The sequence below is a fragment of the Podarcis liolepis genome, assembly GCF_965112155.1.
Source record: "Podarcis liolepis genome assembly, chromosome: 10".
Classification (NCBI taxonomy): Eukaryota; Metazoa; Chordata; class Lepidosauria; order Squamata; family Lacertidae; genus Podarcis; species Podarcis liolepis.
In genome coordinates this window covers 73,841,408-73,857,709 of record NC_139562.1, presented here as the reverse complement: position 1 = coordinate 73,857,709, position 16,302 = coordinate 73,841,408, and the positions used below count along the sequence as shown (strand labels likewise).

Below are 16,302 nucleotides of genomic sequence, written 5' to 3'. Positions count from 1 at the left end.
AAACAGGACTTCTGTCTTGTCAGGATTCAACCTCAATCTGTTAGCCGCCATCTATTCTCCAACCACCTTGAGACACTCACTCAGGACCTTCAGATCCTTCACTGGTTCCGATTTAAATGAGAGGTTGAGATGGGTATCATCCGCATACGGATGAACTTTCAGCCCAACCCCCCCTCTTTCAGTGGGTCTGGGAAGGCTCCCTCACAGAGGGATGCATTCACCACCCCACAGAGTCCATCACCCAGTACTTCCCAGCTTGCTTTTATGAGCCAGGATGGGCAAGGATCAAGGAGACAGGTGGTTGGTTTCACTCATCCAAGCAGCCTGTCCACATCCTCGGAGGTAACAGATTGGAATTGATCCCATGCAACTTGACTAGACAAGACTCTAGCACTCTCCCACCCTCGCCCTCCAGGAGAACATCCGCCATGACCTGAAGCAGCTTGGCCAGGGAATCCTTGGTGCAGCAGGGAGGTTGGTACACCCAAAGGAATCCTGTACTGCCCATATTGCCCAGCTTCCAGAACATGCACTAAGAAAACTGGGTCTTCCCAATAGGATGCCTGGTGTAAGCTAATGACTTCGTAAAAATCACTGCAACCCCCCCTCCCCACCCACATGACCTGTGCAGAAGAGAAACCTGGTGGACATGAAGCGGCAAGAACAGGCCCATCTGCTTCATTCAACCAAATCTCTGTTACACATGTCATGTCAAGTCCTCCATCCACGATAAAGTCATGGATGGCAGTGGTCTTGTGAATCATTGACCTGGCATTGCACAGCAGCACCTTCAGGTCATGTGGGTCTCCCTTGCTGATTCCAATATCCTTCTGGTGAGGACCAGACCTGGAGGCAGGGATAGTCCTCCAATAATGACTAAACCTGCCTTCTCGGTAATGACATGGTCTGGTCCTGGCGTAACTCCTCTTATTCGTGATCACTGAGATCAGGTGTCCCAGTGCATCCCACCCCACGTGGAACCTGCCCCAGTCATTCTGTTGGCTGGGGCCCACTTCCAGGCAGCCCTAACCCTCTCCCTTCAAGAACCAAATTTGTTGATATTGTTTAGTCATGTCCGCCTCTTCGTGACCCCCTGGACCAGAGCATGCCAGGCCTTCCTGTCTTCCACTGCTTCCCGCAGTTTGGTCAAACTCATGTTCGTACCTTCGAGAACACTGTCCAACCATCTGGTCCTCGTCCCCTTCTCCTTGTGCCCTCCATCTTTCCCAACATCAGGGTCTTTTCCTTCTTTTTTTAAAAAATATTTTTTATTAAATTTTCCATTTTAACAATCCAATCAAATCACATTAAGAATTCCAAATTATACAAATACATATCATATAGTCCAAATATTCTGCCAAATTATAATTTTTTTGGGGGGGGGGCTTCCCATGCTTCAAGTTCAGTGGGGTTCTAATCATCTTATGTTTCTACTGCCTTGAGTTTCCAATAGTTCCTTCTTTAAATCTTCCTGTTGTTATCCTTCCTTCCCAACATCAGGGTCTTTTCCAGGGACCAAATACAAACTATATAAAATGATAGAAACTAATTAAAAAAAAACCAAAACAAAACACAATTCACAGTTATACTGAAAATTAAACTAATCCCCAGCCCCAACTAATCGTTTAATTCACCCCCAACATAGCAAAAACCAGACCATAAAACTGTAATTTAAAATGCCACAAATTAAAAACTATTTTAAAACATTTAAAAGCATTTTTGACATTTGCCTCAACCCCAGAGTTGTTCCAGTGAGTCTGGGCTGTTCAGCACTCTCAGCCGGGCAATCTTGCTGAACCTTGTTTGTTTGTTCTGAAGTACTGGCAATCGTTCAAGGCCACCAAAGGAATGTTCCAAAGGAAGGTACGGATAGGAATTGGAGAAACATTGTGGTTGGAACTGTAGAACTTCCTTGTCCATTCAACATCTCTGTAAGTGATCTCTGATACTGGAGCTTCCATCTGCCTGAGTAGACGGTCATAACTGTGCACGGACTGATGCTATTTTGTGTGGCTTCCGCCCCTTAGAATCCTGAGCATCCCAGTTTTCATTTAAAAGGAAGAAATTTGTTGTGGCAGCAGAGATAAGTTTAAATTATGTGTGCTGGCAAAACTTTGGCATAGTAATGAACACTGGGAAGAGTGGCCTGCCTACCCACGTTCTAAATGATTTAGAAATCCTCCTGCCATACAGCTGTTTTAACACTTTGCACTTCATCAAGCTGAAGACGGAGACCTATCACACCAAAGGGTCAAAATTTCCTAGCCGCTGATTCTTTTTGTGACCAAATTGGTTTTATCTTTTCTTTAAATTGTTTTTATTAAGGATTTTCTTGGGTTATAATAGTACGAACATTGTCTCTACTTTCATATCATAAAGTCCTTTCTATTGATCAGTTATGTTTGATGTGAGACTTTAATGTTGTATACAGTATAAGGCGAGGGGGGGAGAGAGCGGAGGGAGAAGCAGGCAGTAGTCTGCATGGTGAAAGTGTGAGGTTTTTGTGTCAGCATCACATGGGTAGGCTTTCTTTCTATTCACGTATTTGTTTTCTTTGGCGTAAGAGAGGTTGGGGCCTGTGATTGCTTGCTTTCAGCTGACTGCAGTGAGATTTGTTTGCATGTGTGAGGGGCAGGAGGAGTTGTTGTGTCAAGGTAGCCATGTCAGTCTGTATGGCTGTCTGGTGGGTTGTTGTCTTGTTGGGCTGTGTATGTAATAAAGGAGAGCCACACGGGGGTGAAGGCATCCTCTTTTATTTGTCCTCGTGTTAGTTTCAGTTTGTGGGTTAGCTTTATCTTGTTTTACCAGTACAACAGGGATCCAAAATGTGGACTTTGCCTGATTTATTTAAGTGACAGCACCCTTTCACATCTAGTACATGCATGCATGGAAAGACTGCAAAAGACAGTGGCTTGCCGTTTTGTGATATAGGCAAGAATTGTCTTGCTACATCAGGCTGAAGCCACAATATTCTGCCTCCAGCAGCTTCCAGTCAGATACTTTAAGAACAGGGGCAGCCAGGGTAGTGCCCTCAGGATTTTGTGGCCTGCAGCTCCCATTCGCCTCTGCCAGCATGCTAAATGGTCAGTCATGATAGGAGTTGAAGTCCACAACGTTTGGAAGCATCCCTGTGGAAGTTCTCTTAATAAGCCTGGATCACAGGTAGCAGCCACCCCTCGTTGTTTGGTATTAGCACCTGCTATCCAGATGCTATTTAGCTGTCATGGCTCATAGACACCAATAGGTCAATCCTCCTTAAGTCAACCTCCACATATGTTTTAATTGTTAATGTGTGGTTTCCTGACCTCCTTAACCAGCCTTGCTTCCACCCCACCAGATCAGATAGCCATTGTGTTAATGAACTGAACCCCACATGAAAATTAGCAAAACCATGTGGGTCAACATTCCATTTAAAAGGCTTTCTTTATGTTGTCCTATATAAATAGATTTATGTTTTGCTTCTGCCATTTTTCTTCTGCAGGGTAGAGTGTGGTTAATTGATTTTAATCCATTTGGCGAGGTAACAGATTCTCTACTATTTATGTGGGAGGAGCTGAGGTCTGGAAATGGTTTGAAAGATGACGAGAGTGAAGGTGGAGCCATGGAACAGGTAACAGATGGGGAGGAACACATGGAATGTGACTGGAAATATAATTAAGCAGGTCTTCCTGGCTTCTGTATATGTACCTGGATGCAAGGATTCATTATGCTGTGTTCATACATCTGTGGAAGATATTGTGTCTTGTTTAAATGAATACATGGACTTTCCATTGATTTTGAACTGCAGAGATAATAAGTGCTACTGGGCAGAGTCTGTTTTCTGCTCATAGGTTTGCTTTTCAAAGTGATTCATCTAACCGCAAGCATCCTCTGGCAGGGCCATCTTGCTGCATTACCAGTTCCAGGTGTATGCGCTGATGGGACTGTTGTTGTTGTTGACCCCATGGACCAGAGCACACCAGGCACTCCTGTCTTCCACTGCCTCCCGTAGTTTGGTCAAACTCATGCTGGTAGCTTTGAGAACACTGTCCCACCATCTCGTCCTCTGTCGTCCCCTTCTCCTTGTGCCCTCCATCTCTCCCAACATCAGGTTCTTTTCCAGGGAGTCTTTTCATCTCATGAGGTGGCCAAAGTCTTGGAGTCTCAGCTTCAGGATCTGTCCTTCCATTGAGCACTCAGGGCTGATTTCCTTAAGAATGGATGGATCTTCTTGCATGGGACTCTCAAGAGTCTCCTCCAGCACCATAATTCAAAAGCATCAATTCTTCGGCAATTAGCCTTCTTTATGGTCCATCTCTCACTTCCATACATCACTACTGGGAAAACCATAGCTTTAACTCTACGGACCTTTGTCAGCAAGGTGATATCTCTGCTTTCTAAGATGCTGTCTAGGTTTGTCATTGCTTTTCTCCCAAGAAGCAGGCGTCTTTTAATTTCGTGGCTGCTGTCACCATCTGCAGTGATCATGGAGCCCAAGAAAGAAAAATCTCTCACTGCCTCCATTTCTTCCCCTTCTATTTGCCAGGAGGTGATGGGACCAGTGGCCATGATCTTGTTTTTTTTTTATGTTGAGCTTCAGACCATATTTTGCGCTCTCCTCTTTTACCCTCATTAAAAGGTTTTTTTAATTCCTCCTCACTTTCTGCCATCAAGGTTGTGTCATCTGCATATCTGAGGTTGTTGATATTTCTTCCGGCAATCTTAATACCAGTTTGAGATTCATCCAGGCCAGCCTTTTGCATGATGAATTCTGCATACAAGTTAAATAAGCAGGGAGACAATATACAGCCTTGCCGTACTCCTTTCCCAATTTTGAACCAATCAGTTGTTCCATATCCAGTTCTAACTGTAGCTTCTTGTCCCACATAGAGATTTCTCAGGAGAAAGATGAAGTGATCAGGCACTCCCTTTTCTTTAAGAACTTGCCATAGTTTCATAGAATCATAGAGTTGGAATAGACCACAAGGGCCATCGAGTCCAACCCCCGCCAAGCAGGAAACACCATCAGAGCACTCCTGACATATGGTTGTCAAGCCTCTGCTTAAAGACCTCCAAAGAAGGAGACTCCACCACACTCCTTGGCAGCAAATTCCACTGTCGAACAGCTCTTACTGTCAGGAAGTTCTTCCTAATGTTTAGGTGGAATCTTCTTTCTTGTAGTTTGGATCCATTGCTCCGTGTCCGCTTCTCTGGAGCAGCAGAAAACAACCTTTCTCCCTCCTCTATAGGACATCCTTTTATATATTTGAACATGGCTATCATATCACCCCTTAACCTCCTCTTCTCCAGGCTAAACATGCCCAGCTCCATTAGCCGTTCCTCATAAGGCATCGTTTCCAGGCCTTTGACCATTTTGGTTGCCCTCCTCTGGACACGTTCCAGTTTGTCAGTGTCCTTCTTGAACTGTGGTGCCCAGAACTGGACACAGTACTCCAGGTGAGGTCTGACCAGAGCAGAATACAGTGGCACTCTTACTTCCCTTGATCTAGATGCTATACTCCTATTGATGCAGCCCAGAATTGCATTGGCTTTTTTAGCTGCCGCGTCACAGTGTTGGCTCATGTCAAGTTTGTGGTCAACCAAGACTCCTAGATCCTTTTCACCTGTACTGCTCTCAAGCCAGGTGTCCCCCATCTTGTATTTGTGCCTCTCATTTTTTTTGCCCAAGTGCAATACTTTACATTTCTCCCTGTTAAACTTCATCTTGTTTGTTTTGGCCCAGTTCTCTAATCTGTCAAGGTCGTTTTGAAGTGTGATCCTGTCCTCTGGGGTGTTAGCCACCCCTCCCAGTTTGGTGTCATCTGCAAATTTGATCAGGATGCCCTTGAGTCCATCATCCAAGTAGTTGATAAAGATGTTGAATATTGATCTTCTCCAATCCTCTGGCCACTGCTGAGTTTTCCAAATTTGCTGGCATATTGAGAGTAGCACCTTAACAGCATCATCTTTTAAAATTTTAAATAGTTCAGCTGGAATATCATCACTTCCACTGGCCTTGTTATTTGCAATGCTTTCTAAGGCCCATTTGACTTCACTCTCCAGGATGTCTGTCTCAAGGTCAGCAACCACACTACCTGGGGTGTACGAGACATCCCTATCTTTCTGGTATATTTCCTCTGTGTATTCTTGCCACCTCTTCTTGATGTCTTCTGCTTCTGTTAGGTCCTTACCACTTTTGTCCTTTATTATGGTAATATTTGTATGAAATGTTCCTTTCATATCTCCAATTTTTTTGAACAGATCTCTGGTTCTTCCCATTCTGTTGTTTTCCTCTATTTCTTTGCATTGCTTGTTTAACAAGGCCTTCTTGTGTCTCCTTGCTATTTTTTGGAAATGTGTGTTCAATTTCCTGTATCTTTCACTATCTCCCTCGCATTTTGCTTGCCTTCTCTCCCCCACTATTTGTAAGGCCTTGTTGGACAGCCACTTTGCTTTCTTGCATTTCCTTTTGATTGGGATGGTTTTAGTTGCTGCCTCCTGTATAATGTTGTGAGCCTCCATCCATAGTTCTTCAGGCACTCTGTCCTCCAAATCTAAATCCTTATACCTGTTCCTCACTTCCACTGCGTATTCATAAGGGATTTGACTTAGATTGTATCTTACCGGCCCAGTGGTTTTTCCTACTTTCTTCAGTTTAAGCTTGAATTTTGCTATAAGAAGCTGATGATCTGAGCCACAGTCAGCTCCAGATCTTGTTTTTGCTGACTGTATAGAGCTTCTCCATCTTTGGCTGCAGAGAATATAATCAATCTGATTTCGATGCTGCCCATCTGGTGATGTCCATGTGTAGAGTCGTCTCTTGTGTTGTTGGAAAAGAGTGTTTGTGATGACCAGCTTGTTCTCTTGACAGAATTCTATTAGCCTTTGCCCTGCTTTGTTTTGATCTCCAAGGCCAAACTTGCCAGTTGTTCCTTTTATCTCTTGACTCCCTACTTTAGCATTCCAATCCCCTATAATGAGAAGAACATCCTTCTTTGGTGTCACTTCTATAAGGTCTTGTAAGTCTTCATAGAATTGGTGAATTTCAGTTTCTTCAGCACCAGTTGTTGGTGCATAAACTTGGATTACTGTGATATTAAAAGGTCTGTCTTGGATTCATATCAAGATCATTCTATCATTTTTGAGATTGCATCCCAGTACAGCTTTCGTCACTCTTCTGTTGACTATGAGGGCCACTCCATTTCTTTTACGGGATTCTTGCCCGCAGTAGTAGATATGATGGTCATCCAAACTGAATTCGCCCATTCCTATCTATTTTAGTTCACTGATGCCCAGGATATCAATATTTATTCTTGCCACCTCATTTTTGACCACATCCAACTTACCCAGGTTCATGGTTCTTACATTCCAGGTTCCTATGCAATATTTTTCTTTACAGCAGTGGACTTTCCTTTTGCTTCCAGGCATGTCCGCAACTGAGCAACCTTTAGGCTTTGGCCCAGCCGCTTCATCAGCTCTGAATCTACTTGTCCTCCGCTCTTCCTCAGTAGCATGTTGGACTTCTTCCGACCTGAGGGGCTCATCTTCCAGCGTCATAACTTTATATGCCTGTTGTCTTTGTCCATGGAGTTTTCTTGGCAGGGATACTGGAGTGGCTTGCCGGTTCCTCCTCCAGGTGGATCACGTTTGGTCAAAACTCTCCACTATGACCTGTCCATCTTGGGTGCCCTGCTCGGCGTAGTTCATAGCTTCTTTGAGTTATTCAAGCCCCTTCGCCACGGCAAGGCAGTGATCCATGAAGGGGGCTGATGGGACTACTGATTCGTTAATGTAGAGATGGCCCACTTCCCTTGGTATCCAAGAAATGGAAATCTATTTGTATTCTGATGTCTACTCAGCAGTAAGGGTGTCGATTAATGGGGTGCATGCACATACAAAACCTAAAGGTCCAAGTATTGTTAGTGTGTTATATCTGTGTGTCTACCTACATTTTTTAAAAAAATCCTTGCAAATGAAGCTGATCTTTTTTTGCCACTTCTTCATTCACAATTTAGTAGGTTCACTTCCAGCCAAATAAAATGGGCCCTTGATCTTTCATTCTCACTGCTACATTTTGAGCAGCTGGAGTTGTGAGGGAGTATCTTTCATAAATTTCCTCTTTGAACTTCTGCATATATACACTGGTGTTCTGGACTTCAGGGAGCTGGAAATGAAAGGCAAGATTAATCTGAAGAAGGCCTTCCTGGTGACAGCTCTGCTTTCCAAGTTGCTCGTCACCCTGAGCTTTTTTGCACTTTCCAGGCAAAACAAAAGGCTCTACGTGTAACATCAGTCTTCAAGCATCACCTTTATGCATGAACTTCCTCACTGTACATTTAACAGTCATCTGATTCTTAGTGGATGCTTCTTTTATAATATCGGGTCTTCTAACTGAACTGTTGATATTTCCAGTTCCATTTTATTTTATCAGTATTTGAGAGCTTATGTAGCAAGAGTACTGATTCCCACTAATAGGAAAAAGGGGCAACTGAAGGCACCTAGGCCAAGACCACCTTCACCCAGCTTGCCAAACAAAGGGCAACAGAGGCTGTGGAGGCAGCTGCATTTATGTACTAGAACCTGCCAGCAGGCCACCTCAGTGAACTCCATTCGTCCAATGGCCCTCCTGGAAATTCAGTTGTTTTTGTCCTTCAAAAATGTCTAATTCTTCTACAATATTTTGAGGCTTTTTCCTAATACAATGTACATTTGGAGAATACAATTTAAAATGTGTATTAAAAAGCCATTGATAAAGTAGAAATACCAAGTGAGTGATCCTTCCCAATGTGATCCTTTTGAGGCTTTTTTGTTGTTGTCAATTATTTGAAATATACTGCGCTAATTAGGTACACACAATGGTGATTTCAAATTGACATCTCTTGCTTATTGCGTCCCCTTATTAGGACTATCCATCATTCCGTTGTACAAACAGCAGCCTAACTGTTCAGCCTAGCCCGTATCTCAGCTACAGGCTGCCCAAAGATTTTGTAGACCTTTCCACTGGGGAAGATGTTCACAAATTAATTGACCTGCTCAAACTGGTAAGTAAGTTTCCTAACTGAGGAACATATCTTTAAGTTTCTAAGGTAACTGCAAACAGGCACTTATTTGGTCCAGAGGTTGGTTCACATCTGTGTGTGTCATTTCATTTCTCATGATGGTCTCCTTCCCACCTGATGAGCTGGCAGGACAGACTCTTGTAAAGCTTGCCATATTAGATAATACAATGGTTTTGTTGGTGGTGGTCGATCTGTTGAGGTTATTTGTAGACTAATTTCCACATGGTGCTCAGTGATCAAGAGATGTGAGACTCAATCAAAATTATTTTCAGCTCTTTTATTTTTTACAGCACCGTATTGGCCCGAATATAAGACGCACACGCAAATAAGCCACACCTTTAAAATTCAAGGCTTATTTGCGGGTGCAGCCCGCCTCCTGGCACTCCGGGCACAACCTCCCCATGCTGGGGCCGGGGGAGGCTTGGGAGTAGTGGGCAGGCGGGCTGCGTGCCACTGCCACGCACTCCCGGGCTGCTCTTGGGGGGGGGGCATGTGGTAAGGTCACGAATATAAGCCGCACTTTAACTTTTCACAGCCCGAATTTGGGGGGAAAGTGTGGCTTATATTTGGACCAATAAGGTATATCAGTTTCTAGGTGAATTTTTATATTCCATCATATATTTGGTAAACTCTTACAGGGTCTCTCTGTTTTCATTTAGATTCTGCCTTTCCTGGTCTTTTTAGTACTGGTTGCTTGGTGTAATAAGGGAAAGAGTCATTTTGTGTAGAGGGAAGAATTTTGGCAAGCGCAACTTCTCCCACCCAGTTGCTGCAGAGATGTTGGGTGCCTTGACATTTTAAATTTTAGGTTCACAATCCAAAAGTAGATCCTAAGCTCTGGACAGACTTTATTTTTATCTCTCCAGCACTTTTATCTGAATTGTGCCATCCAGTGTTTCCAAACTTTTTTTAAAAAAAAAACCACCATGATGATCAGGAAAAATGACAAATGCAAATAGTCACTATATACCATCTTTGTATATAGGAGTCCTATAGGTTTTAGTAGCCCATTTCAATAAAGGGATACATATTTAGAACCCACAATTTGCTGGCGTTTTTGTAGCCAGGAATGGAGTCTTTAAATGCCTACTTAAATGATTATGAATATATTAAGGCTACATTTCAGAGCAACAGTTCTGAAGTGGTGTTCATTAAGCTGCTGCAAAGGCACATTTCCTTACAGAGTCAAGCCCATCCCATCCAGCATTCTGTTTCCTCCTGTGTCTGGCTGGAGGCCTTTGCAAGGTCACAAGCGTAGTTTGAAAGTGACAGCCCTCCCCTCTTGATTGTCTCCAGCCTCAAGTATATGTCTCAGTATCTGGAGGTTCTGTTTACTACAATGTCTAAAAACAGTTGACAGACTTAACCTCTTTGTATCCAGTTCCTTTTTTGAAACCGTCTAATCCTTGTGGCCATTGTTTCATATAGTGAAGGAGAATTCCATAACTATTGCCAATCTGTTTATTTGGATAGTCCTGAATTTTTAGATGCGGGACACCTGGATCGCCAGTAGTACATGTGAAAAGGACCTGGGGGTCTTAGTAGAACACAAGCTTAACCTGAGTCAGCAGTGTGATGCAGCAGCAAAAAAGCGAGGGCTATTTTTGTTTGTTTGTTAGATTTCTATACCGCCCTTCATCATAAGATCTCAGGGTGATTCACAGAATAAAATTAAGGATAAAATCAAGTAAATAAGTAAAACAAAACATAGAATCGTAGAGGTGGGAGGGACCCCAAGGGTCATCTAGTCCAACCCCCTGCACTGCAGGAATCTCAGCTAAAGCTCCCAAGACATCTGGCTATCCAGCCACTGTTTAAAAAGCTCCAAGGAAGGAGAATCCACGATCTCCAGAGGGAGACCCTTCCACTGTCAAACGGCTCTTGCTGCCAGAAAGTTCTTCCTGGTGTTGAGTCGGAGTCTCCTTCCTTGTAACGTGAAGCCATGGGCAGGAGAAAACAAGCTTGTTCCCTCTTCCATGTGACAGCCCTTGAGATACTTCAAATACATATTATAGGGAGTTGTTTTTGGTCTGATACAGACTGAGATGCTGAAAATGACATTTCTCCTGTGGTTTTTGTTTTTATGAGGTTACAAACTTTATACTCTTCCCCACCACTCTCTCCCCTTGTACAGCATTGTTACTTCTTGGCTGCGAATAAAAAAATAGAAACTGTATTACTTAATCACATTAGAGAAACACTTTAGATTTTCCTTAGAGGTGAATGTGATTTGAAGGAGGGTTCACCTACTTTTGCCTCTTCAAGGGAGATAATATGGGGATATAATTTGATTGTTTCCCCAAAAAACCCATTCATAAGCTGTCTTTCCAGGGGCAAGTTGGGAGAATGTATGTGTGTTTATGCTTAAGTAGGGTTGCCACATTTCAAGGGCAATCGCCTGATAGCCCCTTTGCTGCTGCCGAGCCCAAGCTGCTTATGCCTGAGCCTGAGCCAGAGCTGCCCACACACTTCTTTTTTTTTTAAAAAAAACCCAAATCCAAGACATTTGCTTTAAAATGTAAAATTCTCCCCGGGGGGGCATGTAGGATCCCCCAAAGAGGACATGTCTGGGAATTCCTGGATGTATGGCAACCCTACCCTTAAGTTTTCCTCAAACTACTTTCAAGTCTCAAAAACTACTTTGTGACTCTGTGCTTAGAATGACTGCAAGCCTAGTCTGGCTATTTGGTAACTGGTTTCCAGCTTTTCTCAGCAAATTAGGCATATTGATCACACAGTGGAAGACATTGAGGTTTTCATTTTTAATCAGTCAATTTCCTGCCCTTCTAACAAGGTTAATCATATCACTCCTCAGGCAGAAGGAAAAGGCTAAATAACAATTGGCAACAGCATTGAGTGAAATCTTATCAAAAGCATTTCATTGAGTGCTTTCTTGTTGTTCAGTCGTTGGTGGTTGCAGGTGGAGGTGGGGTGATATTATCTAATCCAAAAGAAATTTATCCATCTGAAGTATTGTTCCAAAAGAACATCCATTTACTTAAGGTTGTATATTTTGTACTGTACACTTGTTAAATCTAGTCTTGATCTAATAACAGGACATGCCTTCGGGCTTTACAGAAGATCTCTTAGTGGTAGAACACAGGGTTTAGCTTAAAAGCCTCCGATGTGTCAGCCTATAGATCATGAAATCTTTAGTTCCAAAGCTTGTGAAGGTAGCTTGTGGGGTTATCAAAAAGCTGCAAGCTTCCCTGCTGATCTTTTCCCCCAGTGCTTTCATAAGAGTTGAAAGGACTGGAGCTGAGTTACAAAGTGACCTTTGTTATTAAGGTCACATTATGAAAATTGGGACAGGCCATTCCATGCAACTGCTGGATTAACCCGACAAGTCCATTGATGCATTAGCAATCTCAACTGAACTATTCATTATGTCCCTGCAGAACATGCTGTGGGGGGTGGCGGGGGTGGGGAGAGTGGGTCACTAAACAGCATGTGCATTTAATGATGCATCCATCAGTTCAGGAAGAAGAGGAAGAGAGTGTTAGATTGAGCATGGAAGAGCATGGAAGAGTGTGATGTCACTTAACCAGGAAGTCACTATTATTAGTGTTCTATTCCCCTGCAGTTCCCTGCTTTAAAAGAGAGGTCTTTATTTAGTCTTTTTTAAAAAGCCCTTTGATGTTAGTTCTTTCTGACAATTGATTCTCCTCTCTTGAATTATGTAGATTTTAGTGAGCATTGCTAATATTGAATTATGCAAAAAAATTAAAAGTAACGTGTCCAAATACTCCTGTCTCTGTGGCTTTAGAAGGGGGATGAGAAACCTTCCCCCCACCCCTCTAGAGAGCTGTGCTCCTTTGGGGGCCACATGCTGGTGGTGGGCAGGATCAGAACCAAAAGTGGACAGGCCATTCCCTCCTTCAGCCACCGCTTTTTTCCTTAGCCTTTTCCTCCCTGCCCAGGCAGGCAGCCAGGGGAAGGGGCAGCTTGCTCTTGCCCAAGGGCTCTTTTGCTCTCCTTCCATCTGTTTCAGCTCTCCTGCCCTCTTCTCTCCCTCGGGGAATAGAGGCAGTGGGAAATGGGTTGTATTTGTCAATTGCATGACTGTCTCCTCTGGAAAATAGTTGTGGCATTGAATTCAATATAATTTCATTTTTCTTGGTTATCCTAACAGAAACGAAATCAGCAAGATGATGAAGAATCATGAAACGTGGGATGAAATTGGAATAAGAAACAAGGCCACAACTTCATGGGGAAAGATAGCATTTTTGACACCACAAGCTCTGAAAACATTAGCTCTTTAATATTATTCCCACAACCCCGTGATGATTCTGATCTTGTGTGGGCACTCATTGAATAAATCTGTTTTAAGCTGACTTTGCAGTATTACAAGGGAGACAGCTGGTTCTCGCTTAACACTGCTGGGTCTCCCCTTTCTCTTGATGACAACTTTTTATTTCACAACTCGCTACAACCAAGAGAACTGTTGTTGTTGTTTTTTGCTGTAGTGCTATCCTCTAAAACTATTTATTTATGCAGTGGTACAGTGGTTTAAGAACAGCTTAGTTTATGAACAACTTGGATTAAGAATGCTGCAAACCCAGAAGTAGGTTTGTGATCTTTGCCTTGGAATAAGAACATGCTTTGCTTCCTATTGAGTGTGTTCCATTTGTAAATTGAGTTTCCCGCTGCTATGGGAAAGCACACCTTGGTTTAAGAACACTTTGGTTTAAGAACGGACTTCCAGAACGGATTAAGTTCGCAAACCAAGGTACCACTGTATTCTAGTTTATTGGCCACTTGTTCATAAATATCTAAGCAGTGAACAAAATATATATCAAATCCCAAAAAAATCATCATAAATACAATGTGTAAAACCCCTTCGTTATAACAGTGCTACAAGCAAAACAAATAATATGTCAGTTGACAAAAGGTTTCAGCATCTGAAATAGAAAAAGTGCCTGGCTAATTGTCAGTGGAGCCATGTTCTACAAAGCTGGCATGATCACAGTGAAAGCCCTGTTGTTGGTAGTTTCATGCCTTAGAAATGGGCACTGCCAGCAACTCCCATTTGTTGAATGTTCAAATCAGGCCTAAGGCATAGGGGGGCAAGGTGATCTTGAAGGTAACCTGTTCCTAAGTGATTCAGGGTTTTATAAACTAAAATTAACACCTCTATACTGGGACTGGTAGCACACACAGGCAGACCTTCTGAATACGAAACTGGCAGCCACTGTAGCAATGTGCTGACCTTAAGTCCCAAAGAGTTTTCCTGTTTTGCCCGGAAGGTGGCTAGAGCAGAGGGCTCCTATGACTTGAGAGATGGGAAGCGACCAAACCCATTGACCTGAGAGGGAGTTTCTCCCGTAAGTAGTTTGCTGCCTTTGGTGTGAGTCAGCTCGGCTTTCTTCCCACTAGCCCAGGCCCTGCTGCTTTTGGCCCTTGCAGCAGGGCCATGGTTCACCAAGATGAGGTTTTTCCCCTTTCCACTTCGGTGGCTGGTGAGGAGAGTTTCCAGTTGTGGAAATAAATGGAAATATTATGATTATTTTCTTCATGTCCTGTCCTGTCCTTCAGAACGGTCTGGCCTTTTTTGGCCAAAGGGCCACATTCACCCAGAGCCAAGCTTCTGGGGGCAGCGGGGCAGCAGTGTCTGTGGTCAAAGGTATGTGCACCCACTCTCCACCCAGCCTCAGACCCACCACACCCCCTGCCCACGGCTGATCCGGCAGATGAGCTGAAGAAAAGGGGCCGTTTCCCCCTCCAATGACTGGCCTGGGACCAGCAAGGGGATTATTTGCATCTTTATCAGGGTGCTGGATTCCACCCACCCCAGCCCTGGGTCTACATTATTATTTTGCCACCACCACCACAAAAATGGTGGTGGTGGGGAAATCGTTGTTGGAGTGTGTGTGTGTGTGTGTGTGTGTGTGAGAGAGAGAGAGAGAGAGAGAGAGAATCAGGCCGTGAACTGAGGGAATTGTAGCGTTGGAAGGGACCCTGAGGGTCATCTAATCCAACCTCCTGCAGTGTAGGCATATGCAGCTGTCCCATGCTCTAACCAACTGAGCTGTCCAGGCTGTCCAGATAACCACCCTTGGCATATGCTCTTCTAGGGTGGCTCACCACAGGAAAAGCAACACAAAACATTGAAACAGCAATAAGCAAATTATGAAGTAAAGTGAAGGACACAGTAAAAGCCTTATCAGCTTAAGAATGTAAAAATGTATGAAAAGGTAGGTCCTGAGCAAGCTTCCCTGAGGAGGGGATGCCAGAGGCCACAGCTGAGAAGGGCCTCTTGCTGGTTGCCACCCACTTTGCCCCAGAAGGGGGGGGGGGAGCAGCCAGGCCATGTGATGTCAGGCAGGCAGTCCCTTCGGGCACCTTGGTTTCAGCTGCATAGGGCTCTATTGGTACACCTGACATGTGTCTGCTTTTTCATGTGACTGTCAAAATAAAACAGTAAATTCTGTGGAAACAGCTTTGTTTTATAGAGCTTTTCTTGATACCAGTTATTTTGGCACAGCCATTTCATACCCGGAAAAATAGCAGATTCAGTGTTTAGTCATACCTCACCACTTCCCTTTCAATTTTGAGTGAGCTTTTGCAGGAGGTGAGGAGGGCTTGTAATAATGTTGTTGTTGTTGTTTAGTTGTTTAGTCATGTCCAACTCTTCGTGACCCCCTGGACTGGAGCACGCCAGGTGCTCCTGTCTTCCACTGCCTCCCGCAGTTTGGTCAAACTCATGCTGGTAGCTTTGAGAACACTGTCCAACCATCTCGTCCTCTGTCGTCCCCTTCTCCTTGTGCCCTCCATCTTTCCCAACATCAGGGTCTTTTCCAGGGAGTCTTTTCATCTCATGAGGTGGCCAAAGTCTTGGAGCCTCAGCTTCAGGATCTGTCCTTCCAGTGAGCACTCAGGGTTAATTTCCTTCAGAATGGAGAGGTTTGATCTTCTTGCAGTCCATGGGACTCTTAAGAGTCTCCTCCAGCACCATAATTCAAAAGCATCTATTCTTCGGCAATCAGCCTTCTTTATGGTCCAGCTCTCATTTCCATACATCACCACTGGGAAAACCATAGCTTTAACTATATGGACCTTTGTCGGCAAGCTGATGTCTCTGCTTATTAAGATGCTGTCTAGATTTGTCATTGCTTTTCTCCCAAGGAGCAGGCGTCTTTTAATTTCGTGGCTGCTGTCACCATCTGCAGTGATCATGGAGCCCAAGAAAGTAAAATCTCTCACTGCCTCCATTTCTTCCTCTTCTATTTGCCAGGAGGTGATGGGCCCAGTGGCCATGATCTTC

General features: G+C 43.9%; 1 protein-coding gene across 9 annotated transcripts in view; it reads left to right on the top strand.

Moving 5' to 3' along the window:
• The window catches only part of CDC123 (cell division cycle 123), a 47,566-nt gene extending 32,092 nt beyond the window's left edge, over positions 1 to 15,474 (top strand). For 7 of the 9 annotated variants that reach the window (XM_083464211.1, XM_083464206.1, XM_083464209.1 and 4 more), the window contains 3 exons: positions 3,482 to 3,610; positions 8,883 to 9,020; positions 13,171 to 15,474. In XM_083464211.1, coding sequence (XP_083320337.1) covers positions 3,482 to 3,610; positions 8,883 to 9,020; positions 13,171 to 13,203 — 300 coding nt within the window. In that variant the 3' untranslated portion in view covers positions 13,204 to 15,474. The remainder of the gene's footprint in view (positions 1 to 3,481; positions 3,611 to 8,882; positions 9,021 to 13,170) is intronic. The other 2 variants (XM_083464213.1, XM_083464210.1) reach the window with 1 other exon arrangement.
• Positions 15,475 to 16,302: the final 828 nt, after the last annotated feature.